The 26,492-nt window shown below is 33.2% G+C and overlaps 4 protein-coding genes across 7 annotated transcripts; 2 read left to right on the top strand and 2 right to left on the bottom strand.

Moving 5' to 3' along the window:
• Nucleotides 1-36: 36 nt before the first annotated feature.
• On the top strand, nt 37-4,289 carry LOC107012732 (ubiquitin domain-containing protein 1-like). 2 transcript variants are annotated; one of them, XM_015212648.2, is made up of 4 exons: nt 37-217; nt 3,118-3,240; nt 3,718-3,837; nt 4,072-4,289. In XM_015212648.2, the coding sequence occupies exons 1-4, from the start codon at nt 190-192 to the stop codon at nt 4,134-4,136; spliced, it is 336 nt and encodes a 111-aa protein (XP_015068134.1). In that variant the 5' UTR covers nt 37-189; the 3' UTR covers nt 4,137-4,289. The 2 variants fall into 2 exon arrangements, with proteins under 2 accessions (XP_015068134.1, XP_027771027.1); XM_027915226.1 differs by lacking the exon at nt 37-217 and adding an exon at nt 2,107-2,556.
• An 883-nt stretch (nt 4,290-5,172) lies between these two features.
• On the bottom strand, nt 5,173-8,650 carry LOC107012499. Its single transcript, XM_015212364.2, has 4 exons — nt 8,132-8,650; nt 6,957-7,576; nt 6,270-6,785; nt 5,173-5,519 (listed from the first exon to the last, which is right to left on the bottom strand). Exons 1-4 carry the CDS (start codon nt 8,400-8,402, stop codon nt 5,394-5,396), a joined length of 1,533 nt encoding a protein of 510 aa, XP_015067850.1. The 5' UTR covers nt 8,403-8,650; the 3' UTR covers nt 5,173-5,393.
• Nucleotides 8,651-12,272: 3,622 nt separating this feature from the next.
• Nucleotides 12,273-16,330, bottom strand: LOC107012317 (heat stress transcription factor A-4a-like). Of its 2 annotated transcripts, none has more exons than XM_027915886.1 (3): nt 16,218-16,330; nt 13,657-14,386; nt 12,273-13,542 (listed from the first exon to the last, which is right to left on the bottom strand). In XM_027915886.1, the coding sequence occupies exons 2-3, from the start codon at nt 13,870-13,872 to the stop codon at nt 12,553-12,555; spliced, it is 1,206 nt and encodes a 401-aa protein (XP_027771687.1). In that variant the 5' UTR covers nt 13,873-14,386; nt 16,218-16,330; the 3' UTR covers nt 12,273-12,552. The 2 variants fall into 2 exon arrangements, with proteins under 2 accessions (XP_027771687.1, XP_027771688.1); XM_027915887.1 differs by lacking the exon at nt 16,218-16,330 and adding an exon at nt 16,114-16,188.
• A 3,489-nt stretch (nt 16,331-19,819) lies between these two features.
• On the top strand, nt 19,820-25,243 carry LOC107012145 (BES1/BZR1 homolog protein 4-like). 2 transcript variants are annotated; one of them, XM_015211900.2, is made up of 3 exons: nt 19,820-20,158; nt 23,840-24,591; nt 24,890-25,243. In XM_015211900.2, the coding sequence occupies exons 1-3, from the start codon at nt 19,943-19,945 to the stop codon at nt 24,891-24,893; spliced, it is 972 nt and encodes a 323-aa protein (XP_015067386.1). In that variant the 5' UTR covers nt 19,820-19,942; the 3' UTR covers nt 24,894-25,243. The 2 variants fall into 2 exon arrangements, with proteins under 2 accessions (XP_015067386.1, XP_015067387.1); XM_015211901.2 differs by lacking the exon at nt 24,890-25,243 and having other exon boundaries at nt 23,840-24,595.
• Nucleotides 25,244-26,492: the final 1,249 nt, after the last annotated feature.

Here is a 26,492-nt window from a genome sequence, read left to right as displayed (position 1 = left end):
AACACTGGAGAGTGAGGACACCAAAAAAGGAAATAGCTGTCAGTGAGAGTGGTGAGCACGCAAAAATACTCCTCAAAAGAATCACAAAAACAACTCAAAAATCCCATTTGATTTCTCACTTTCCATACATAAATTTATGTAAATAAGTCATTTTCCCCCTCAATATCTGTTTCTGGGTGATTCTTGAACATGGGTTGCTCTGGATCCAAAGAAAATGGTACTCTCCCTTTTTTTTTTGGTAATTCTTGGTGAAATTATTTGCTTTTACTAATTTTTAGGTAATACCCAATTGGTTATAGAGTTGTATTATGTAAGTTTTGCTGTAAGGGATTTGCATTTGTTGTAAAAATTGTTGCTTTTATTGTTTTTTGCTCTTTTCTGGGAATTTTCTTTGTGCTGTGCTTGTGTTCTTGTTATTTTTGGTGAAATTAGTTGTTTTTTCTATACCAATTTTTAGGTATACTCAATTGATTATATGGTTTAAGATTTTTCTATAATTTACATTTCTGTTTGTTGATGGATTTGCATTTGTTGTAAAGTTGGTTGCTTTTCTGGGAATTTCACTCTCAAGGACTTTGATAATTCATATTTAACTTGTTTGTGATGTTTGAGGACTAGCTTTTTGATGAATTAAGTGTTGGGAGGTATTTAGCACTTTTTAATTGAAATTGCCCCCATGAGTTAGGAGGGACTTGTATCTTATTTCACAAGTTCGAGCCTTGCCCCAAACGAATTAACTTCAGTATTCAAGTGGAGAAGGAACTCTGCCTGTGTGAGTTTGTTTACATTGTCGGTCCCAAGCCCGGATAAAAGAGGAGAGTTGTTGAGGATCAATTGGAAACAACCTCTCTACCCCATAGAGGTAGAGGGGTAAGGATGGGTACATCATACCTTCTCAGACTCCACTTGTTTGATTACACTGGATTTGTTGTTGTTGTTGTTATAGTATTTAAGTGGAGAAGGTGGAGGGGTGGCCCTAATCATCCCTTAATTTCGAAGGTTGCATTGGCGCAAAGGGTTGAATCCAGAGGGATTTTTTTATTATAAAAAAAATGAAATTTTGTCTTTAGCGGATAATGTGACCGTTTTATGGTGATTAGTTAGCTTAGAGTTGTAGAGGTGAAGATGGGTTGCTTATTTGACTAAAAGGATCGATAGATGAATGATGCCTCAATCTGAAACTAGTAAGTGTCAACTCTATGAATCTTCCATATTGACAATGAGTATAAAAGTTAAGCTGTAGAAACCATCATAGGAAATAAAAGTTACATTTGCCCAAGTTTAGACTGGTGCACGTTTTGATCCGTAACATGATTTTTCTCGCATTGTACTTTACTTCAGGACGTGTGATGGTACTTTCTAGAAATGTGGTGAGAGAGTAGATGTCAAACAGATTGTAGACACCCAATATCTTGTGCTTGTCTACTATCTGTTCGAGCAGCCTCGGGAAAAAACCAATTTCTTATCACCAGCTTTTATCAACAGATTGTCTTTTCATATTGCTTTTTTACGTTTTAAGTCAAGTTTGAAGTAAGTGGATATAAGTAGCCCGATATTAGGAGTTGAAACCAAATCCACGGAGTGTTGGCTGAAAGTGAAGAAATACCTAAAAGCAACAAGTTCAGTTACTTCTCAGAATTTTTGGGTTGAAAAGCATGACCATCTCATCTATAAGTGCTTAAGTTGTTAGAGAGAACAAACTTTTATAAGATGAACTGCTGGTTCCTGGCTGTCATACTCAAGTTATCAGAGTTATTGAGTGTATGAGTTCATGTTGTAACTGTTACGGCCTGGTTAGGATGGTTTTATGGTCATCTAACTTCCAGTCAGACATCCATTTGCCAGTGCGTAATATGTGAAACATTTTTGCAGATTTTGCTTCCCTTGATTCGGCAACCTATAATTTCAAACCTTCTGCATTAGCCTTTCGGTAATGGACTTATATAATGTCTCTATTTCCTTTTCATTTTTGAGTAATAGTTGTTCCTTTGGTTAGTTGTCTTTCAGTAGAAGTTCTTTCTTTGCTATAACGTTTTATTGTTTTCTGTCATATCTACCCATTCCTTTTCATTCTCTGTATAGTTCTCATGTTATTGTTGTGATGAGCGCTTTGTTTCTTAGACTATCTTCACAGTTCATTTTGTAATGACTTCGGATTATTTTCCTGACATAATGATCTTATCAACCTGTTAGTTATCCAGTGTTTGTTGTTTTCTGTTACATATTGATACCACTATCTACCATATGTCAACCATCTCTGCTGTATGTATTGACTTCACCTTATTGTTTCGCTTACCCTTCCATACTAGTAGTCGTAGTATTTCTCCCATAGTTTCTTGTCCGTCAATTTCTTTTACTATCTATTGTCTCTTCTTGTGCTTCAATATTGCACTTTTTTGGTGTAGTTACTGTTCCTTTTTCAGAATGCTTTGTCATGATCCATTCACTTCAGTTATTTTTTCTCGATGCTTTTCCTTGAGCTGAAAGTCTCCCAAGGTAGGGGTAAGGTCTGCATACGCTCTACCCTCCTCAAACCCCACTTGTGGGATACACGGGGTATGTTGTTTTTTAGCAAATTCGTCATTCTATTCTAATCAGCAGTATTTAGTATTGGATCTTTTACAGTAGTCTATTGAAGGTTATATCTTCATAAAAAAAAAAGTAGTCTATTGAAGGTTATATAATCCTAGGAAGATGAATGTGATCAATACTTAGGTCACTTAGTCACATCCCTATTATACCCGTCACACTCATCTGTTATCACAAAGTTTATAGTCTGTGTTTGTTCTTGTTAAGTCACACACTGGATGAGGAAATGAGTCGCGGTCTCCTCTCATGAGGTTGTGTCGGACCCAAAGTTTCACATTTAATAATTCTTTACGTTATTGGCTTGTTTAAAGCATAGGACTATATGAATTATGGCTATCACGTGGTAAGGAAAGGAAAAAGAGAATACTCCAATGCTTTATTTCTTTCCATGACTTCATGCTGCCTGCTATATCCCGTGAATTCCAATACTGATAGATCATGAACAATTTTCTTAACTTCTTATATGATATATATTCTTTTAAAAGCACTCCTGAGCGACGGAGTTCTGAGCTTGTTTCTTGATTGCAGATGCAGCTAAACAGATACGAAAACCAAAGCCTTGGAAGCATTCAGAACCTATTACGAGGGCTCAGCTTGTACAGATGCGTGATGAATTCTGGGACACAGCACCACATTATGGGGGTCGAAAAGGTAATCTCCATAAAATACGAGAAGTTTTACCATTATACTTGTTTCCTGTTTCTGGAATAATTGGTTCCTAGAGCCAGAAGATAGGAATTCTTACTATCTCAATTTTCTTATCCGAAAAGTACTATCTCATTGTTCTTTGTGCGTATTTTGTCATCGGTCCTTGCATTTGAGATATTGTTCAAGGCATTGAGCTACTCTGTCTTTCATGTTACACATCAGTCTCAGATAATCAATGGGACGTTATGTATGACTACTATTTGACCTCTGGCATTAGCTAGACTTTTTTATATTATAATGATGTTCATTGCGAAGCCAGAAAACATTATGGGCAACATCTACACCTTCGGGATTCCAAATACCTGAACTCGTTACACTCCCCCACCCCCCCACACACTTCTATATGAATATATACCTCTGTGTACTTATAAAACAGCATAGCAGATGAAAATATCCTAACCATTATATTTCCTTCGTCAGAGATCTGGGATGCACTCCGAGCTGCAGCAGAGTCGGATATAAGCCTTGCACAAGCAATTGTGGACAGTGCCGGGATAATCGTGCAATCCCCTGATTTAACAATATGCTATGACGAAAGAGGTTTGTAGTAGTACGCTTTGCCAAATACTTGTTGACTTCATTCCTCTGTAATCCTTGTATCTGGAGGTGGATCCAGGATTTGAAGTTTACTGCTTCCTACAACGACTTTAAGTTAGATATTACGATAATAACTCAAGGTTTAAATATTTATAGATATTTCGTGAATGTTTCAACACATAACACAATACTCTAGATCCGCCACTGATGTTTGTATCAACTGTTATTCTTTTGCAGGCGCCAAGTACGAGTTGCCCAAGTATGTTCTAAGCGAGCCAACTAATTTGATTCGCGATAACTGAAAACTGAAAAGACAAGTTATTAATGTACAATGCTTCATTGAGACGTACATTGTTGTAAATTTATTGTCACAAGTTATTTCTTTCTACAATTGATATTGTTTTGTGCATGATGTTCCTATCTCAAGATATCAAAAAAAGCTATATGCCCATAAATAGAACAGCAACCATTTACACAGGGTATTATTTTGGACACAATATAGAATTGGTAAAGTTGTTTACATCTGAGGTCAAGGGTTTAAACTGTGGAAATGGCTTCCTGTAGAAATTTTGCAGGATAAGACTACGTATAATAGACCTTTTTGGTTTAATTCTTCCTTGAGTGTCATAGTAGGAGCTTTAGTGCAACCGACTGTCCTTGTTTTAAGCATAAAATTCCATCAAAGGTTGTGATAGGGTAAAGGTTGTACTACTTTATCTTTAACTAGTTTCGAGCCTTGCAATCTCTATTTAAGGTGGAAAGATCTCATATTCAACTAACTATACGATTTGATAGTAGGTCGTTTTATAAGAGAGTGCCACTTAGGATAAAATGAAAATCGTGAAAAAAAATATAGAAATAACTTCCATTTTAAACGTACTAAATTAAAAAAATAAAATAAGATACATAAATTAAAGCGGTGGAGTAATATCTTAAATTTTATGGAATAATACATACTAATATAATATAGTATGTTAAGAAGTCAATCTTGATTTGCTGTTTTATTGGTGGATAGTAGTTGATTTGTTTCTTTATATTGAATCTTTTATATTATTATTTTTTCAACTAATCATTTAGATCATCAAACTAATAATTTTTAAATCAAATTTCTAATATGTTTGACTGTTTGTTAGTTGTTAATTGCTGACATCTCTCCAAATTCACAACTGGTAAGAGTGTTTGGTTTAACCACTTAATCCATCAAAAGTTAAATCGTTCAAAAATAGCTCAGTTCGGACTTTTCAAAAATATTGATATGTACTTATACTTTAAAAATAATGTATTTTTAGAGGAACAACACAAATACAACAAAATTTTGAGAAAGTTCGAGCAACATAATTTCAAGATAGAAATTTCATAAGCTTCTTCTATTTCTCAATTTCAATCAAACAACTTGGAACAAATCAAAAAAATACTTTTTTGTAATAAAAAAAAATACAAACCTTGGAGAAAACTTAAGGTCTTTCTTCAGACCAAATTTAAATCTTCCCAAATTTGTAATAATAAATAAAAATAAAATTCTTTTAATTTTTTTTTTCTCTTTTCTACATCTTAAACTTTTATTTAGGTACAAGAATGTCAAAATCAGTAACTGTCCACTCTGCCACTTGATTTGGATCTTTATAAATTTCAGTTCCCAAGTTGATTGAAGTCCATTTCCTTCTTGCTGGTGTAGTTCCTGGATCCTACAAGAAAATATGTTCCATAATTAAATTTTATTTAAGAAAAAAAATCAATTTGGTAATCTAACTATACCTAGGAAATGTTTTTCAATAATTGTTAAATAGTATTTTGAAACGATTTAAGTTATATACACACATATTTTAAAGACTTTCAATATTATTAGTGTAATTTAACATGTTATAGGAGGTGTATTTTTTACTTGGTTATCAATTAACGCTTGTAAAAAAATTTACTTGTCATTACGTTACAAGTACTCGAATGTGTACATATTTTCAACAATGTCAGTTCGTAGAAATTATAGCGTGTTTGACCAAATTTTTGAAAAGCAAAAAAACACGTATTTTGGAGAGTTTAGATATTTGTTCGTTTTTTTAGTAGTAACATAAGTTGTTTTTCAGAAGCAAAAAGAAAAGTAGTTTTTTCCCGTAATTACTTTTGAAACATTGATCAGTCACAAATTACTGTTTTAATCTATGTTGTTCAAACTCTTCAAAAATGTCTACAAGTATTATTAGATTCTTCAAAAGTAGTGCATGCATTCTTGGAGAAGCCAACACAAGTACGACAATATTTTTTAGAGAGTTTGAGCAACATAAGCTCTAATATCGACAAAAGTGTTTTTCAAATTGATTAGTCAAACATTAATTGTTGCTTTTTAAAAGTACTTTTTCAAAGATGAAAATACTTTTTGAAATAAGCATATTTTAAAAGTTTGACCGAACAGAAAAGAAAAGGGAAAAATATATTCAAACCTGGTAGAAATAAAGTGATTGTGACAACTTCCCAACATCAAGTTCCCATGTTTTTGGATCTCCAATCCAACCATCACCTTTCCTAGTAGGATAACCATAATCCCCCCAAACAGGATGTGGCAAAATCTGCAAAATCTCCTGAGGTTGAGGATTACTATAAGGATCACAATGAACATTAGGTTCCTCAATATGTTCCCCATTTCCAGGTGCACAATACATATGATAAGCCTCATAAGGGAAACGAATCGTATCGTTTCGATGAATTCTTGATCCATTTGAGAAAATGTGGTATGGTGGACATAGTTTTGGACTATCTGGTTTGCACCATGATGGTGTTTCTGGATTCAATATCATCTCACTGTATCGCGTAACGTCTGTTGTTACATTCCCATCACATAACTTGCCATTGTTCTTCCAACAACTCCCTATGTCCATCAAGTAAAATTGGCTATTTGGACCTCCTCCTTTTATCACATTTAAGGTAAATTTCACCTTAAAATTTGGTGATTCTGGTATCTACACAATAACAACAACATACTCAATATACTCCAGAAGGATAGTATGTACGCAGTCTTACACTTAACTTGTGAAGATAGAGAGACTGTTTCTGATAGATCCTCGACTCAAATATAAAAAAAAAACAAGTATGTAGAATTAAAATGTATGTTTGTATAAGTTTTTACTCACAATTTTTAACATGCCTCTAGTTGGATAATGATATCCACCAGAAAAACCAAATGTAGCATCTGATCTTAAGTAAAGCATAAGCCAAGGATACTTATTTGATGTCTTCAACACATGATGAAAAATCCAACTACCTTTTCCCAATTCTTTCTTCCATTTAACAGAATAAAAAGAAGAATTATTCTCTGTTCTTGATTTACTATGCAAATCCCATGTACCATAAAAACTCCCTTTAAGTGTAGTCCTATTAACACCTTGTAAAGTTGTGTAGTTGTGAAAAATCAATGGTTGGTTCATACACCCTTTTCCGAAACACGGAAAGTTGTTATCAGGCCCATACGGGCCTGATAACAGCCCGTTTTTCGGACACTTAGCAGCGTAAGTATCCATGTTTCCATTCTTGAGCATGATCATCCAAAATTGCCAAGGATTTGGCTTGTCTTCAACTTGACATTTTGATCCCAAGTAAACTTCTTTTTGTACTGCATAATGATCAACATCAAGAATTGCCTTTTTCTCCAATCCAAGAAATGATTTTCCTATACCTAACCTGTTTTCTTCCTCTGTTACTCTATGTACCAACATGTATGGTATTGCATTGCAAAGAGAACAATTATTTCCCCCTGTAAAAAGTATTATACATTAAATATTTCACACAACATATCGGAAAAAAAAACAACGAAACAACAACTCGACTACTTTTTTTGGGAGGCGCGTGAGTCAGGTCAGCTATATGAATCCTTACTAATCATGTCGCTTCATTTATGGGAGATACGCGTTGCTTTTAGCATGGACCGCATATCTATGTATATAAATATCAAGTTTTGAAACTATTAAGTTTAAATTCTGATTCCGCCTCTGGTTGTTCTAACATGTATGGAATTGCATTGCAATGAGAACAATTATTTGTCCTTGTATAGCAATAGTCAGATATCTTTAAGACAATCTAGAGAAAACAACAAAACAACAATGCCTCAATCTTATAGTCAGGTCGGCTATATGAATCCTCACTGATCATATCATTCCGTTTAATTAAGCAAGGATTTCATCATAATCATCTTGAAATCATATGTTCCTTCATTCAAGTTTGTTAAACCAACAATGTGAGCAAGACCACACTAGCACAACATAAATACAAAACACATTAACGAAAACTCAAAACATGGAATTCAACTTACCTTGTGATTTAGGAGAAGCTTTATAGACATCAAAGCAATCAGCAACTCTTGGACTTCCCATTTTAGGCACTTCTTCTCCAACTTCATTGCATTGATTCCATGCTTCTATAGCAACTCTTAGGCCATCTCTTCTCATCTCCGAATCGCCAACAGCCGATATGTAACCATTTTCATGATCAAGATTTACACAAGAAACACTATAAAAGGACACTATGATTGAAAGAAGAGAAAGAACAAGTAACCAAGAAGAACAAGTTTCATGTTGAGCCATTGGTAAGTTTTCTAGACTATGTTAACACTTCTTATATATACTAAAACCATTGGGAAGGACAATGAAATGGGACATAATAATTTTTAGATTCTAATAGTATCCAAGTTAATTTCTCAGATGATCACTTAACTGATAGTTATTATCTCAGGAATAGTTATTATCTCAGGAAGTCGTATTTTTTCTTGATTCCAATTTTCTTCAACAGAAAAAGTAACTTACTGAGATAATAACAGTTAACTGAGTGACCATATGAAAAATCAACTCCGATCCCATTGATAACTACTCTCTTTATTGTTTCATTAACTTTACTCAACTAACTCCTTTAATGATAATTCATTGTTAAATAGGATTAGCAATAAATTTTTGTTGTTCAGCAGCGGAATAAATGTGAAAATTGTCAACTACTCCCTTTATTGTTTCATTAACTTTATTCAACCGACTTTTTTAACATCTTTGTCCTTTCATTACAAAAAAAATGCAACAACAACAACAGGATTAATTAGCTATAGATTTTTTATATATATTTTTCGGTAAATAACTCGTAGCTAATCGACTTATTGATAATTCATTGCTAAATAAGATTAGCGATAAATATTTGTTGTATAGCAATTTAAAAAAAAAAAAATAGGAACCAATTATAGTGAGATATCTTGTTGTTTAGCGACATAATTTGTTACTAATTTTTTTTTTCTTATTATAGTGTTTTTTCTTTAGTTATATTTCTTCTATCGTTGTATGTTATCCGAATTAGGACTTGATTAAATCTTGATCCTATCGTAAATTTCCACATCAATCATGGGAGGTAAAGTGTTCTCTAACAGATGTGATATCATACTTAGCTTGAATCCGAGATATCTGATTAATTATGTTTTACACCTATACAAGTGATTTGGTAAATTATGATATGGCAGCTGGTTTTGTTGTTGACACTTTCTTTTCTTTTTTAATGATTGGTTAGGTTCCAACTTGATTTTGAAATAAATATTCAAAATGATCTTTTTACCAAAACCTCTGAGAAAGAAGATCTATTTGTCAGCAAAATTACCTAACAAATTAATAATGTGTTTGTAAACTCGATCATTTGGTTCGCGAATTAAGTTATTTCAAAATTATTTATAGTCCTGATATTATAACTCTTGGACTAAGTTATCGGATATCACACCTTATTGCATGAACCATATACTAGTTCATTAATTCAACTTAGAAGTTAAAAAGAAATGAAAGAAAACATTGTTTTGTTTTGAATAAAAGATATTGAAAATGTTTGGATAAATGGAAATCCCAATTTATTTATTTATTTTAATTTTTATTTGGTGTGAAAATGTAAACTTTTTGATGAAGAAAAATGGGGTATTCTTGAACTCAAAGGGATGCTTTTTATCATGTAACAAGAAAGTACAAGTACTGTTTTTTTCTTACTTTTTTTTTTTTTTTTGGTATTTTGATGACTTAAGATGCAAATATTCCTTTTTTAAGAAAATACTAAACTTTGAAAATTTCTTTTGTTTTTATGAACTTTATATCATCAAAATTGTAACCCCACAAGACCCATTTAAGGAAGTTTTGTAACAACTCCAATTTGGGCTACAAAAGCAAAAATTATGAGTGTTTTTGGTAGGTGGGAAATGACCTTTTTTTAGGAAAATATTTTTCGCGAAAAATTATGAGTTTTTATATTGAAATGTATAAGAAGAAATTAGCGAATTTCAGTGAAATATAAGTTTTTATGTTATTAATTTCTCATATTCAAAGTTTCATCAAAACTTTAGGCACTTTTTATTGATTAAATCGACAATTATTTAAAAAACAAGAAGTAAATTTCCAAGTATAATAAATATAATATAATCACCGATAAGAGTTGTAGTGAAGTAGTAAGTACTCCAATTTTAATCAAAAGGTTTCAGACTTTCAGGCTATAGTCCTAACGAGTACATAATCGCCTTTGTTAAAAAGCGCTCCAATGTGGATACTGGACATTGAAAAATAACCAAATACATATCTTTCTTAGACCAAATATGATCTTTATATTCTAGATGTGGTTGAACTAAATTGTCTCTTAAATTGTACTTCGATTGAATTCCCAATAAACCTTTAGTTTTGTATTTGATTTTTTTATGTTGCCTATCTGAGTTTTCTCTTCTTGCTATACTATGTTAGTTGTCACTCTTTTTTGTTATATAACTAAGATAAATGTGTTCAGATCAAATTAGGTACATCTCGATTATTTCATCAAAAATCTATTATTTGATACCAACGATACAAGTTTGCCTTGCACCAATATAAAAATCGAGTAAAGCTTAAGCACCAAGCAAATAAATTATCTGATATCCTTTGTCTTTACCAAAGTAGAATTATAATGGAATGATGAATACTTCTTCATCCTAAAGCAGAGGTCTCATATCAAACTCTGCTAGGTACAAAAGTCAATTTCTTTGTTGAGAAATATTTTACTCCCAATATAAGACTTTTCATAATAAATTTGAATGTTGATATCGAAAATCAAATGAAAAAGAAAGCTGACTCAATAATTCTGCACAATTTTCAATGTAAAAAAAAGCAACCAATTTGCATAGAGATGTTTTTTTTTGCCCTTTTAATTTCTGAAAGGCCACATAAAGCATATAGAATCTTTGACTAATATTATTTCTTGTTGATAAGAAGACAGAAATTTCACACAAACACCACTTGTTTTGGATTTAAGAGTCCACCTTTGAAGACTAGCAGCCCTTAACCACATGGCCTTAACACCATTCATTTGCTCTTTGGGTCTACAAACTTCTCCACTTTGAAAAAATGACACTAATGGCATGAATATATCAATAGCAACAATATCTAGACCAACTTGCGTCTGCCTTGACTGTTCACCAGAACATGCAATAGATAACTCTATAAGACCAAGATTTAGCTCGACGGGACGATATCACCTATAGCGTTTTGTCTTTATTAGGATTTAGACTCTAGTTTCCTGTACTTTTCACCTGCTTCATTGATAACTAAGGTCACACTTACTCAAGATCTTGTACATAATTTCAACCATAAGGAACTTGTGACCCTGACCATGACTAACATTCACCAGCAGGAATTGAACATGTTGGTATATCAACAATAACAACAATATACACATCATGTAGTCTCACAAGTGGGGTCTAGAGGGTAAAATGTACGCTAAAGACGTTTCCAATAGACCCTCGGCTTAAAAAGCAAACAAGATATCTTCTTTTTAAAAAAAGAAAACACATCTAGGCTAACAATTTTCTCAACTTCAGACCAACAATGTGTTTCAGACAAAATTCTATTTATACATCAACAAAGTCTATCCTTTTAGACTTTGTTGACATAGGAGAGATTAAACACATCGTTTCGTAATGAAATTATACACTAGTAATCAAATGTGCGAAACTGGAAACAAGAAGCATCAAACAGAAATAAAATGACACAATTGATTGTCTAACAAAGAAGCAATACAAACATCAGTGTGTACAGTCAACAAAGGTTTTGACAATCAAGAACGTCCGAGTTACTGAACACATCGAGCAGCAACTATTACCTCATAGGAATCTAGCCGAGCTCTGGTAAACCATTCTTAGGGGCACGGAGGAATTAGTTTAAATGCTAACAGATCGAGAATCATAAAAGATATCCGCAACCATAACATATCCAGAATCAGTATAGACAGTATAACACACGTCGTGTGTTTCTATTGATAGCATGAAACAACTGAACACCCTGAGCAGAAGAGTATAATAGAATCATATATAGCCTACCCCAACTGATTTGGGATTTAAATGCTGGAACGACGACTCATACAAACATTGCATATTCATACAAGGATAACAAGAGAAATAAAGCAAAAGGATTGCATTAACATAGTGCTAGAAAAATTACTCTCATCTTATGTAACACAAATCGGCAACATGGACAGGCAAGGCTGGAAAGAATATAACTACATAATACATGAAATTATGCCAGACAGGCATTAAGACTGATCGACTCTATCATTCACTATATCATGTCATGCAAAAACAAAAAAAAAAGGTTAATATACCAAAATTCTATGTACTCCGACAAATCACTTTCTCTAAATTTACAACAAGAAACAGGCAAATAAACATTTACTATCAAAAATAGTACATACCCTGCCACATTACATTCACTCTGCTGGAGTAAGATGTCCCAACTGTTCTGTAAGGCTAATTACAGTCTTCCTGTTCCACCAAAATTTCCCATCCTCAACTGTTTTGGATTCACTTATTTTGCTCTCCATATCTTCTCTCTCCGGCTTTACATCAGTAGAACCAGGGTTCTCAGTAAGGAATTGTTCCCAGAATACATCATTTACTCCTGTTGGCACATTGTGACTAGCAGTCTCTACTCGGTTTTCTGGCGGAGTAACATCAGGAGTAGTGTTTCCATTAGGCTCAGAGTTCATGTCAATATCAGAAACCTTAGATCCAACATCAACAGTTAGTTGTGGGTAAGATATAGCAGGGCTATCGGCACAACTGATAGATTCATCCAAGTCTATTGAAGAGCTCCGTCTCATTCTAGTTTGATCAATGTCACGCAGTGTATACTCCCAAAAGGTCAAAGAAGATTCCAACTGATCTAGCACTTCCTTGTTGAGAGTCGAAAGAGAAGTATGGTCCATATTTTCCCTAGTCGTATTTTCAGAAGAACTCGCTTGATTATCTTCCAGGCCTGTTTCATTGTAAAGAAAACTGTTTCCTGGCAACCTTCTCTTCCTTTCATTCATTTCCAGTTGTGGCATGAGACTCAAAGCTAATCCTGGTTTATTTATGGTTCGAGCTAAAGTAGACAGCACGTTCTTTTGCCGGTCTTTCACTTGTTGGACACGTTGGTTGAGGACCTGCATTTGCATTTCAAGTCCTTGATGATCCTGTTTATGCCTGTGTAGAACTAAATGAAGCGATTCGTTCTCATGCTTCAACTTTTCAATATCTTCCTTATACCCTTGTCTTTCCGATTCGGTCAATGCAGATGATGAGAGGCTATGAATATTCTGTACAGAATGACTGTGAACAGGTTTCCGTCTATAGATATTCTTCAAAAGGTGTGGCTGACCTCTAAGAAAATCCTCATTTGCGAATTCCCATTGTTCGGGATCTATTTTCTTGAATCCCTGGTTTGACAAAAGAGCAAACGACATGATAATAAGAATAAAAGCAGTAAAAGATTGAAACTCAATTTAAAAATAATATCACTGCAAATGAATCAAGTAAAACCAATTTCTTACATAAGTGTTCAGCTGTCGGATAAAGCTGGAAAAATTATTGTGCTTAAAGTATCTGGGCAACAAATCTCTTGCAAAATCAGGAGGATTACGAACAATAAAACTTTTATTGTTTGAACTCCATGAGACTATTGGATCAGTGGAGGGATCATCCACCATTTCATATATCTTTGCAATAAACGGAGGCAGTGCATTGACGCTGCAAGGAGCTTCATCCATGGTAAGTTCAAATCCAAATCACAACCCCTTGAAATGAAACTCACAAGACGAAGCTCAACTACAAGTGACAAATCCTTACTGACAGGGAAGATCAACTTATCAGATTCCCAACATACAGATACAACCAACCAAAAGTGTTATCACCTTGATTTCCTGCGGGTCTCGTGACAACGCCTTCCTCTGCGGTCTCTATTCGTAGGAATAGAATCGTCCAAGTGCAATAAACCCCTCCGGCCGAAGACTAGTGGTAGGTGGTCCTGCGGAGCTTTCGGAAAAGGGTAGCCTGATAAATTCAATTGAAGCAGCTCCCACCTGATCATACAAATTATTTGCAAATACACATTTCCATTCAAGTCCCAGCTCTGGATAGCTTCCAAAACACAAAAATTTGCTAAAGAATTGTTAAAAGAGATTGCGGCCCATCATGAGTTTCCACAAGTGCTCAAACAAATGCTAGCTTGAATTCAAAAGATAGCCGTTTCACCCTCTAAAACTCAGAAATTTCCGAACTTTCCTGCATTTACAACCAATCACAGTCAAAATTAGAAAGCGTAAGAAGATGAGAAATGTTAAACACTTGTCAGAATACCTAGAAATACAATACATCAAAGTCATTAAAACAACCATTATTACTCCCAAAACTTCAAGAACAAGCTCAAATAACTTGTCTTCAAAGAAAACCAAGACTTCCAATTCTCATACAAATACTAAAAACGCAGTCTTTCACACTAATACTCAAGAAATTTCCAAGGCCCATTCTCCCTTAAGTTTATAAGCACAAAATCAGAAAGGTGCAAGAAGATGAGAAAAGTTAATCACTTTAGAGAAACAATTTACATCAAAGTCGTTAAAACAATCATTATTACTCCCAAAACTTCAAGAAAAAGCTCAAATAAATTGTCTTTAAAGAAAACCAGGATTTTTAGTGCTCAAAGAAATGCTAAAAACAGTTCTTTTTTTCACTAAAACTCAGGAATTTTCAAAACCCAACTTCCCGCAAGTCAAAATCAGAAAGTGTAAGAAGATGAGAAACCTTAATTACTTAATAAATCATCCAGAAACAATTTACATCAAAGTCGTTAAAACAATCATTATTACTCAAAACTTCAAGAAAAACTCAAATAACTTGCCTTAAAAGAAAACCAAGATTTACATTTCTCAAACAAATGCTAAAAAAAGAGTCTTTTTTCACACTAAAGCTCAGATATTTGCAAAACCCAATTTCCCTTTTTTTACAACTAATCACAGTCAAAATTAGGAAGTGCAAGAAGATGAGAGAAGCCCATCACTTCACAGGTTACCCAGAAACCCATTACATCGAAGTACTTAAAACAATAACCATTACTCCTAAAACTTCAAGAAAAAGCTCAAACCACACACATAACTCAAAAATTTGCAAGCAAACTTTCCCTGTCAAAACTAGAAACAAAAAAAATGAGAAAATAACTTGATGGATTACCCAGAAACCCATTACATCAAAGACGTTGAAACAATAATCATTACTCCCAAAACTTCAATGAAAAGATCAAAACACACACACAACTCAAAACCTTGCAAACACAATTAACTAGAAAGTGCAATAAAATGAGAAAAGTTAATAACTTTACAGATTACCCAGAAACTCATTACATCACAGTCTTTAAAAACAACCAAATTTAATCCAAAAACAATCAAATTAACTTCTAAAACTTCTAGCAAAAGCTCAAACCACACATAAATACAAAAACACACAAAAGACATACAATAGAAAAGTTAATAACTTCACAGATTACCCAGAAATCCATCACACCAAAGTCGTAAAACAATCACTATTACTCCCAAAACTTCAATCAAAAGCTCAAATCACACACAGAACTCAGAAAATCAGCAAAAAACACAATTAACTAGAAAGTGCAAGAAAATGAGAAAAAGTTAATAACTTTACAGATTACCTAGAAACCCACTCCAGCAAACTCGTTAAAACAATCACAATTACTCCCAAAACTTCAACCAAAAGCTCAAATCACACATAAACATAAAAACCCACAAAATATATACAATTCTAAAGTTAATAACTTTACAGATCATCCAGAAACCCATTACATCAGAATCGTTAAAAACAATCAAATTTACTCCAAAAACAATCGATTTTACTTCTAAAACTTCAAGCAAAAGCTCAAATCACTCATAAATACAAATACCCTTCAAAGATATACAATAGAAAAAGTTAACAACTTTACAGATTATCCAGAAACCCATTACCTCAAATTCGCTAAAAACAATCAATTTTACTCCAAAAAACTTCAAACAAAAGCACAAATCATGTCAAATCTGAAAATACAAGAAATCCATTGTGAGAAAATTACCTGTAAGAAAAAATCAAGAATAGTCCTTAACAAGAAGAGGCACATAGAAAGATGAAGAGGTTTACTTTGACCCTTTTCTCAAAGACTTCTTCTCAATTGTTTTTGGATGTTTATTCATATTTTATTATATATAGTTATATAGGGTGGTTATTTTAAGAGTGTGAAATGAGTAGTTAAACCATTTTTTAAGCAGTTAATATAAGTTTGAGTTAATAAAGATATTTTAAAAAAAATTGTGATTTATAATTATACGTTAGAAGTAAGAGAGAGGCGATCGAAATAGAAAAAGAGATGAGAGAGGCGATGAGTAGATATTGTATTTTATTGTATAATTAATATAATTAATGTAATTAATTTGTATCGACGGATATAATTATATTAAGTTGTATAAATTTGTATCAATAGCTTGAGTGATCAAAGTTTCCATCATTTCTCATTTGGTACAAACTACTCGCCTGTATCAATAATATATTATCTGCTCACGCCGTTTGTTGCTTACTAAATTTCAATTTAGTTGAAAGTTAGATGGAGAGGTGATGAGAATGAGAGAGAGGCGGCAAGAGATGGATGAGGGGAGAGACGGGTGAGAGTTTGAGAGATGGGGAGATTTTTCGATAAAATTCTAAGAATAGTTATTTAATGTAATTCTTTTTAAATAATTGTGTATAGTAAATACATAACACATACTATGTCCAAATTTATGTTTGCATTTTTCCAGTTAAGCTTATTTAAAAGAGAATAACATGTTTCTATATTTAATATCAATAATTTGTATTTAAAATGTTCATTTCGTTCTGATTTAACACACAAATATTTATGATTTTTTAAAAAATTATAATTTTCTTTCTTAAATTTTGTATCAAGTCAAACAACATCATATAAATTGAAATTGAGATAATACTCTCTTAATCTTTTAATATTATGTAATATTGACAGTTTTAGGTTAAATTCATACTATTTTCCTCAAAATGCTCATATCATTAAGGGGTTATTTGACATGATGAATAAGGGAATTATGAGGAGATAAAACTTAGAATTGTTTTATGTTGTATTTGTTAGGATTCTTAGTTAATTTCGAAATTGTTTATCACTATAAATTATAGGATAAGTTATCAAGGTATGTTGTTGAATGACTAATCATACAGGATATACTAATTAAATGATTAATTTGTATATTTCATCCTCATATTAATCGGCCTTTAAGAGTATAATCTATAATTATATGTAATTTTTTTTTAATGTGAATTTTGTTCATACACTTCATAATATTTCTCTTAAATTAAAATTAACCCGTTCTATTATCACTATCCACGAGTCTCCCCCCTCAAATTATGTTCTAAATGGCTAATTATCACGATCTCTTAGTTAATTTTTGAAATTGATTATGCGCTACCCCCTCTCTATGTATATGTAATCGAACATTAATTTTGTCCAACAAATCCTAAAGCTAGCTTCTTCTTACATGCTTATTATGATTCACCTTAGGCATTGTAATGGTGGAGTTACAAACATCATTTTGTTATCTTTATACTTATTTTTATTGAATTATTATATATATTTGATATCAATTTGTTGGGATAACTAGCTTAAGGCGATACTCTTTAATATGACATAATATCATCTATTTTGCATCAAGCATGCATGATGTGTATTCTAGATTTCACCGAAACATTAAGAGTATATCCCTACACCTTATATATAGATTTTTGATCTTATCGATATCAGTATAATATGTTATTTATGTATAAGAGTATATCCCTACTGTCATATATAGATTTTTGATCTTATCGATATCAAATATAAAATTTTATTTATACATAAGTAGTATCATAAATTTATATATTATCTAATATACCCATAATAAGGATTGCAAAATGGTTTTTTTTTCAAAAAAACTATTCAATCCGACCCTTAAAATATAGATTGGATCATTGACCATTTAAATATAGATCAAATATAGATATTATCTACTAAAAAATTAACATTAAGATAAACAAAATAAATATTTATATTATAATTAATATTCATTTATTTTTTTTATCCATGATAATATGGACAGATCATGTTTTGTTGCCACATTTTCAAAAAGGTAACTAAAAATAAATTATGCATGCGCGTTAAATTAGTTAAAGTTATCTTGGATGTTTTAATAACATATGAAGATAATTATGATTTATAAAAAATGACCAAAATTTAACCATTAAAAAAAAATTAAACCTTTATGAATTTTTTCATACTACACAAATACACAATGAAAACTATGGATCCTTTAATTAAATTTTTTACTTACTAATGACAAATTTAAGTGATTAAAATATTTAATACATTTGATTATTTTCTTCCTTGAATTATATTCTCAACGTAAAATATTTACATGAAGTGCCACGTGGTCCCGCCAAAAGTTGAAACGATGTCGTAAAGGAATATTTATGCACAATGACGCTCACTTTCCATGCAGCTACCTGCCTATCCCAACCCCCCACCCCCGTTTAAAAAGACTAAACACGTGCACTTCCCACATTTCCAGGACTAAAAATTATTATTTTTTTAATTTTTTTTTAAAAAATAAATCAGTAGGAGTCGTTTGGGTATAGAAATTAGGGGTTATTTCGATATAAAATTTGGGATTAAGTCTATTCGATATTTTCATTTTGGATATTAGTTAAAATTAGAGAAGTGAAACGGAGATAATTTTAACATGCATCTGAAGAGAAAGTGTGAGATGAGACGTAAAGGTATGTCAAATGTGAAAAGACAGATGATGTACCTTTTGCTATACTAATCAAGACATGACCCTAGATAAGAGGGTATGAAAATCGAGAACCAAGATAGAATAATAATTAATAACGATTGTTAGTATGCACTTCAGGAAGAGAAAGTGTGAGATGAGAAGTAAAGGTATGTCAATTGTGAAAAGACGGATCATGATATACCTTTTGCTATACTAATCAAGACATGACCCTAGATAAGAGGATATGAAAGTCGAGAATTAAAATAAAATAATAATTGATAACGATTGTTAGTATGCACTTCAGGTGAGTGAGGTAAGCGGCTAGTCTCCTATAGCTCCTCTCCTCCTTGTGTGTAGTAACAATAGTCGTGTAATTCCTTATTCTTCGACATGTGCTATTATTTGTTTGCTTTTATATGTTCACGCTTCAATAATTTTCCTTTTGAGTCGATTTATATCAGAAACAATTCTTCTAGAACAAAAACAGGAGCACATATATGTATACATCTTATTCTCTCCTAACTCCACTTGTAAAATTATATTAAATTTACTATTATTATATATAAGATATGTTATTTATTCTGATTATCATGAGGGGTGAAACTACAAATACAGATTAAACAAAACTCAATTGACTTGACTCTTATCTCATAATTTATTTATCTATCCAATGCGAAATCTAATAAACAAAAGAACTATAATAAACGCATAAATTATAAATTATGACTCTGCCTCGACTAATTTCAATCTTGAAAATTGAAATAAACTTTTTTTCCAAAACAAACAAAACCTAAGTGGCAATCTACGTAATATTTTAATCATTTAGTGGCAATATTAAACTCACCGTTCACATATTTACTTCTCCCTCCTCTTCTTCTTCTTCATCTTACAAATTTTCAACTTCAAGCCGATCCAGAACTAAACCGGTTTCACACTCGAACCGCTTTTTTAATCCGGTTCGATCTCTATTTACAGCAGTATTCCGGCGACCTGAATGACTTCCGGCACGAGGTTACCGACATGGAAGGAAAGAGAGAACAACAAACGGAGAGAACGACGGCGAAGAGCGATCGCCGCGAAGATCTTCGCCGGACTTAGAATGTACGGTAACTATAAGCTTCCTAAACACTGTGATAACAACGAGGTGTTGAAAGCTCTGTGTAAAGAAGCTGGTTGGATCGTTGAAGAAGATGGAACTACTTACAAAAAGGTAAATTGAAGTTATTGCCTATTAATACTGATTTTTTTAATTCATCTAGCGGAACTGAGCTTATTAATCGGTTCGGATTGAGCTAATTTTTGTTATATTTTCGATCGGAATATCAAGTTCATAGATTCATAGTCTGTGATTTTCTGAAAAGTTTGAATATTTCTGCAAAATGCTCGATTTGGACGAGATTGCCCCTGCTGAATACTTGTATCTTCACACTCTTGTCTATACTTTTGCTTTGTTGTAGAAGGTCAACGCAGTCGTTTTTTTATGCGTTTGGCCATAGATTTAAAATATTTTTCACTTTTTTCCCACGAATTTGTGGAGCTGGAGTTGAAAATTGAAGAAAAATAGTTCATGAGCTGTTATTGAGTTTGAATTTTCACGGCAAAACATTCATTTTCGAATAAAGTGTAATTATTCCGAGAAAAAGTGAATAATTTTTATGGTCAAATGTGTCCAAATTTACTGCATTTTCACCTGTGATGATGCTTGAAAGCTACGTTCTTAGAGTGATTGCAGTTTCTGTCTCCTGACTCGAGCAGATTCTTTTTTACTTCTTCAAAGGGCATTTTGGGAATTTCAAAGGTTCACCACTCAACCCACATAGTACAACCTCTTGATGCATCATTGTCTCTGGCATTGTCATCCCATATTTCTAACAAAGTTTTAAGTTTCATACACTGATGATGTAAAATACAAACACAAAAGCTAATAACCAGTAAATTTTCATAATAATAGTAGTAGTATAGTAAAAGATACTCTCAACTTTTCAATTTATGTGGAAAAATTTGGATATGTACTGAGTTTAAGAAAAAAGGAGAATTTTTTAAAGTTGTGGTTTAAAAAAACACGAAATAACATTTACTAGCTATAAGACTTTTGAAATGTTAGTCTTAAACATTTCGTAAAACTGTGTAGTTCTAAAAATTTCTCATTAATGGTATAATGATAAGTTTAAGATGAATGATTTCTAATTTTAGAAAGTTGTCATGTTTTTCCAGAACAGACTGTACAGGAAATTTGTCATATAAATTAAATTGGCGGGAGTATAACACGTTAAGTTACTCTTATTTTTTATATTGTCGGGTCATATAGCAAGGGCGGAGGTAGCCTTTAGCATATGGGTTTGGCTGGATCCAGTTTCGTTGGTCCAAACCATGTATATATGTTGAAGATAAATTACTAGCACTGATGGTTGCCGACTTGTTGTCCTAGAATTGAGAGCTCTTAAAACTCAAATCTTGGATCTGCGTCTATCGATAAAGTTACATTAGTTTCTAATAATTTGTGTATCCAATTTGGTTAGTCTTTTACCGAGATTTCCGGGGTTAAATGCATTGCCAATCTAAAGTCAAGCATGTGATTCAATAGTTGTTTTGAGGTGGTGTGGATTGGTTATCAAATTTGTGGGCCTTAGATGTTCTTGAATGTTGGGTGTCATTTATTATACTTTATGTTGTAGTTTGTTATAAAGTTTATAAGGTATAATTATAATATAAAAGGAAAGTAGATATCAAATCTTTGGATTCTGTATCACAAAAAAAAAAAGAGAAAAAAATGGAGTAATTAATTGTTGAGGCTGTAAAGCGTGTGGGGAAATTAATTTTGTATTGGATGAGAGAACTGTTTATATGGGTCTCAGAGTATAAATTTATAATCATGGTGTTGACACTACTGATAGTGCCATCATTCTTTGCCCCTTTAGGGTGTGGGTGTGGGTTATGTCCAATTCTTTTTGGGTATGTTGGTACTTTTATATCATGAATATGTAGGGATTGTCTGTCATTATAGTGAGTCTTTGGTCAATGGTGGGAAGGGGGACCAATAATTCATAATTGTTGTGGATGAAAATTTTAGTGTCCATTTTATGACAAAAAGAGTTCAGATTTTTGGTGATGCATTTGGAGCCTAAATCTAAAAATTGTGGAAGGTGGATAACAGTCATCACTGGAGTGCTAAAGATGATTGCGCTAGTACTTTTTATGAAGGTGGTGTCCCCACCGCTTGAGATCTATTGGAAACAACCTTTTTACCTGCACAAGTTAGGGGTAAGGTCTGCATACACACTACTACCTAGCCCCCCACTTGTGGGATAACACTGGTATGTTGTTGTAGTGTTGATGTCCCCGCCAGCTTGTGCGTAGCTCAATTAATTCCTCCGGACACAAGTTATCTTCCACCAGCACAAGTACCGGGTGATGAATCCAGTAATTTTTTTTGAATTCATGTGGAATGAGGTCAATTGGAGTGGATGAGGAACTCTTATATTATGTATGGACTGAGTTAAAATATTAAGGACTACGAAACAATCTTCAAAGTACCTTAGTTAAAAATATTCATGTCAAACAGAAAATGGCCTCACTATACTGTTGTCTTACTAAGCCATAAGGAACAGGAGGATCAACCCATGTGGAGAAATTTGATTTTCCTCTTCAAAACAGAAGGAAATGTGGGAAGGGTAGAACTTGGTTGAGGGTCCTAGCATACGGTAGGGTCTTGTCCTTAAGAAGATTCAAATAAGAAGAGAGTTGACCCTGATACATGCACCTTTGTACGAGTGCTGCATACATGATTGAAAAAGATACAACCAATTTGAACCGCAACTAGAAAGACCATATGATTAAGTACTTTTTACCCTTGTCATCAGCTTATATAGGTGATTTACTTGAAAATGGTCTTCTCGGTGAAAAAGAGGTGGACTTTTTTTGGTTAAAAAAGCAAACTTTATTGCTGAGCTCAGATCCATCCTAAGGTGATTTTTCTGCAAATGCATTGAAGATGAATTTCAAATTTCAATTTTACATATAGGTGAATGAAGATGTTATGCAATATACATTAAAGATATGAGGTCCTACCAATGACTATTTGGTTTAACTAAATTTTTGTTTAATCCATGCAAATGGTTTTCCATTTCATTGGGTTTCATCTCCTTTCATTCCCTGTACTTGTAAGTTATGTACTGTGATCCTGATCGGCCAATAGTATCAATCATTGGATAGTAAAGATCAATGGTCTCAGAAGAGCTGAGTTTTGTTGGTCCATGTGTTGCAGAAGTTGGCTTCTAACATCAAAGTAGATTGCTAACCTCATAAGAACAGAATTTAGTTGCTCCAGATTCATAATATTACTATTTATTAAGTGCTGTCTCTGCTTCTGTGTCGACAGGTAAATTATAGAAGAATGGTAGAGATGAGCGGTCAACGTACAACCTGGTGGCAAAATTAGTGTGCATTCTTGGTGGCTTTTGTTTGAGTTGATATTTTAATCTATGACTTGGAAATTATCGAGGCATTTAGGTCTGCCTGATTGCTTGGCACTAAAATACAATCTTGTTAATGCTGCATACAACAACAAAAACAACAAACCCTTTCTTATCCCACAAGTGGGATCTGGGGAGGTTAGATAGGGGAGAGAGGCTGTTTCCAATAGACCCTCGGCTCAAAGATTGTTTATGCTGCGTCTAAAACTTAGATGTCTGACGTCTTTAAAAAATCATTAGAACTTAAAAATTGATGATCTTGGCTCATTGTTTATCAGCCAGTAGTCATCAATGTGCAACACCTTATGAATATGATGTTTGCTTCTGCCATAATTGCATTGTTCTGGTGACAGATTTATTCTCGATTCTTTTTGTGATTATTCATTTTTGTATATGCTAATCGATTCTCTATTTTCCAGGGATGCAAGCCAGTAGGACATGTGGATATTATAGGTTATTCAGCATCTGTAAGCCCCTGCTCATCTTACCAACCGAGTCCGGGTGCTTCGTATAATCCAAGTCCTGCTTCATCATCTTTCCCTAGCCCAGTCTCATCCAATTATGTTGCAAATGTCCAAAATAATCATGATCCTAACACCCTAATTCCTTGGCTTAAGAATCTCTCATCCGGATCATCGCCTTCATCATCCAGATTTCCCTACCATTTGTACATTCCTGGGAGCTCTATAAGTGCGCCTGTTACTCCACCTTTGAGCTCTCCCACAGCTCGTACACCTAGAATGAGCGATGATCCTATGGCAAATTCAGGATGGGCACAACAACACTATGCCTTCTTACCATCCTCTACCCCCGCCAGTCCTGGTCGTCAAACACCACCAGATTCAGGTTGGCTTTCTGGTGTTCAAACTCCACAAGACGGACCTTCATCCCCTACGTTTAGCCTTGTCTCACCAAATCCATTCGGATTCAAGGAGCCAATATCAAATGGAGGGTCTCGGATGTGGACACCAGGGCAAAGCGGGGCATGTTCTCCTGCCATTGCCTCAGGTATCGACCAAACAGCTGACGTACCAATGTCGGATGCTATTTCAGCAGAGTTTGCATTTGGCAGCCATATGATGGGATTAGTGAAGCCATGGGAAGGTGAAAGAATTCACGAGGAGTGTGCTACTGATGATCTTGAGCTTACACTTGGCAACTCTAGCACTAGGTAACCTCTTCTTATTACCAACTTTTTGTCATAAATATGTTCGCAACACGCCTATGCTGACCCACAGGCAAAGTTAGTTTACAACGGTGATGTCTAGGCTTGCTCGCGCACACCTCGATTAATTTCACTGTACCTCCCACTTAGCATAGATATACTAACTGTCTACCAACGCTCGGACAAAATAGAAAGAAATCACCTAGTGCTTTACTTTAGACCTTTTCTCCTCCCCCTCCATTGACCACTAGGTCACACACTCGAGTCTGATTTTTGATTATTATTTCTTTTGCTGATTTTGCAGATAGAGAAGTACAAGAGAATACTTAATTCATTGATTTTGATCATAAACATGTCTTTTGTGCAAATTTGAAGTTTAACTTATTATGTCAATCACTTCTGAATGTGAAGATGTTGTGGTTAGTAAAACCAGCTTAAAATGCACAGTAGCAACAAATGATACATTTTCTTGTAGATTGAAGTATTTATTTTTCGCACATTTCCCCATGAATTTTCCCTGTGTTTGTAGTACTATCCCAATTTTTTATATTCTTTTTATTTTTTTTCCTCTTTCAAGATTGGAATTACTTTTTTATTTTTGTAGTTATCTTTTGTAATTGCTCACGTGATATAGTATGTAGGAGTTGACTTACAAGAAGTGTTTTTCTCCATCTTATTGTTTATTTACGATTAACGTTAATTAAGTTGAACACCAAACGTTTTCTAGTTGAGTTTGATGTGTATTACTCTCATCGACCACCTATATAATCGTCATTCATTTCACAACCATGAACTACCTTCACCAAGCGCAACCATCACAACCATCATCACGATTAACATTGTTGCTAGATTTATGTACAACACCACATAAATTGAGATCTTTCTCACATTTAAAGATATTATCTTAATAATAAAATATATGCCTTTTCAAATATTCTACATTTTATATGTGGTCTTAGACCTTAGTACACACATTAAGGTCGTATATATGGACCTAAGTCTAAAGGGGACAATATAACTAGTGATTTTGGTAGTTAATAACTAAATATGGTGTCAAAGCCACTTTGCCTACAATGTTAGGGATGTGGTATGCCTTGTATCGCGATTTGATATAATATAAAGTTTAAGCAAATATCGATCACATGGAGAGTTTGAACCTCAATTGAATATAGATAATAGATAAACTTCAGCGAGGATGTTAAGTCATATTACATATGTAACACAATTAGTTAAGTATGTATTTAATAAAGCAAATCTTAGACTCTAATGACGCGTTTAATCAAAGTCAAGGGGTCTATATGTCTTTTGAAAAAACAATGTAAAAACAGACTAATGATTTCCTTGTGATGAGAAGGAAGAAAATTATGAAAAAGTGAAGTGTATATCAGAAGAGTCATTGCCTGCCATTTCAATAAAGATAAATCAACTAACAAATTCCATGAATCATGGGGGGAAAAAATGACTAAATACTTTCTTTTGCTCTTAGCTACAATATTTTATTATTACTTTTCCTAATTCATTCACAAGAATTATGTGTGAACACTTGGTTCAACAAAGTAAGATTCCAAAAATAAAGTGGTGTAGTATCAAATTTGGACTTTGGATATATAACATAAAGTTGAATAGTTAGAAATATCTTCTGTTTGACTGTTAGTTAAGATTATCGATTAGAATTGTGATGGAACAGATAAAATTTCTTTATTTTCAATCTAAGGTTTCAGGAGATTCGTCCGTTGAATATAAAAAAAGAAACATGTTACGGAGTAATATAATTCCCCTTGAATATAGACGCCTTACAGGGTTACGAATTTAAATTAGTCAGGATTTAATATGAGTATCATACGTGAGATGAAACCAAAATAGATATGTTAGTTATTATGCAATTTTAATCTTTTAATATATATATA

This window comes from Solanum pennellii, chromosome 3, assembly GCF_001406875.1.
Source record: "Solanum pennellii chromosome 3, SPENNV200".
NCBI classification, from domain to species: Eukaryota; Viridiplantae; Streptophyta; class Magnoliopsida; order Solanales; family Solanaceae; genus Solanum; species Solanum pennellii.
The sequence above is the reverse complement of the archived record's forward strand: the minus strand, read 5'-3'. Positions and strand labels throughout refer to the sequence as shown.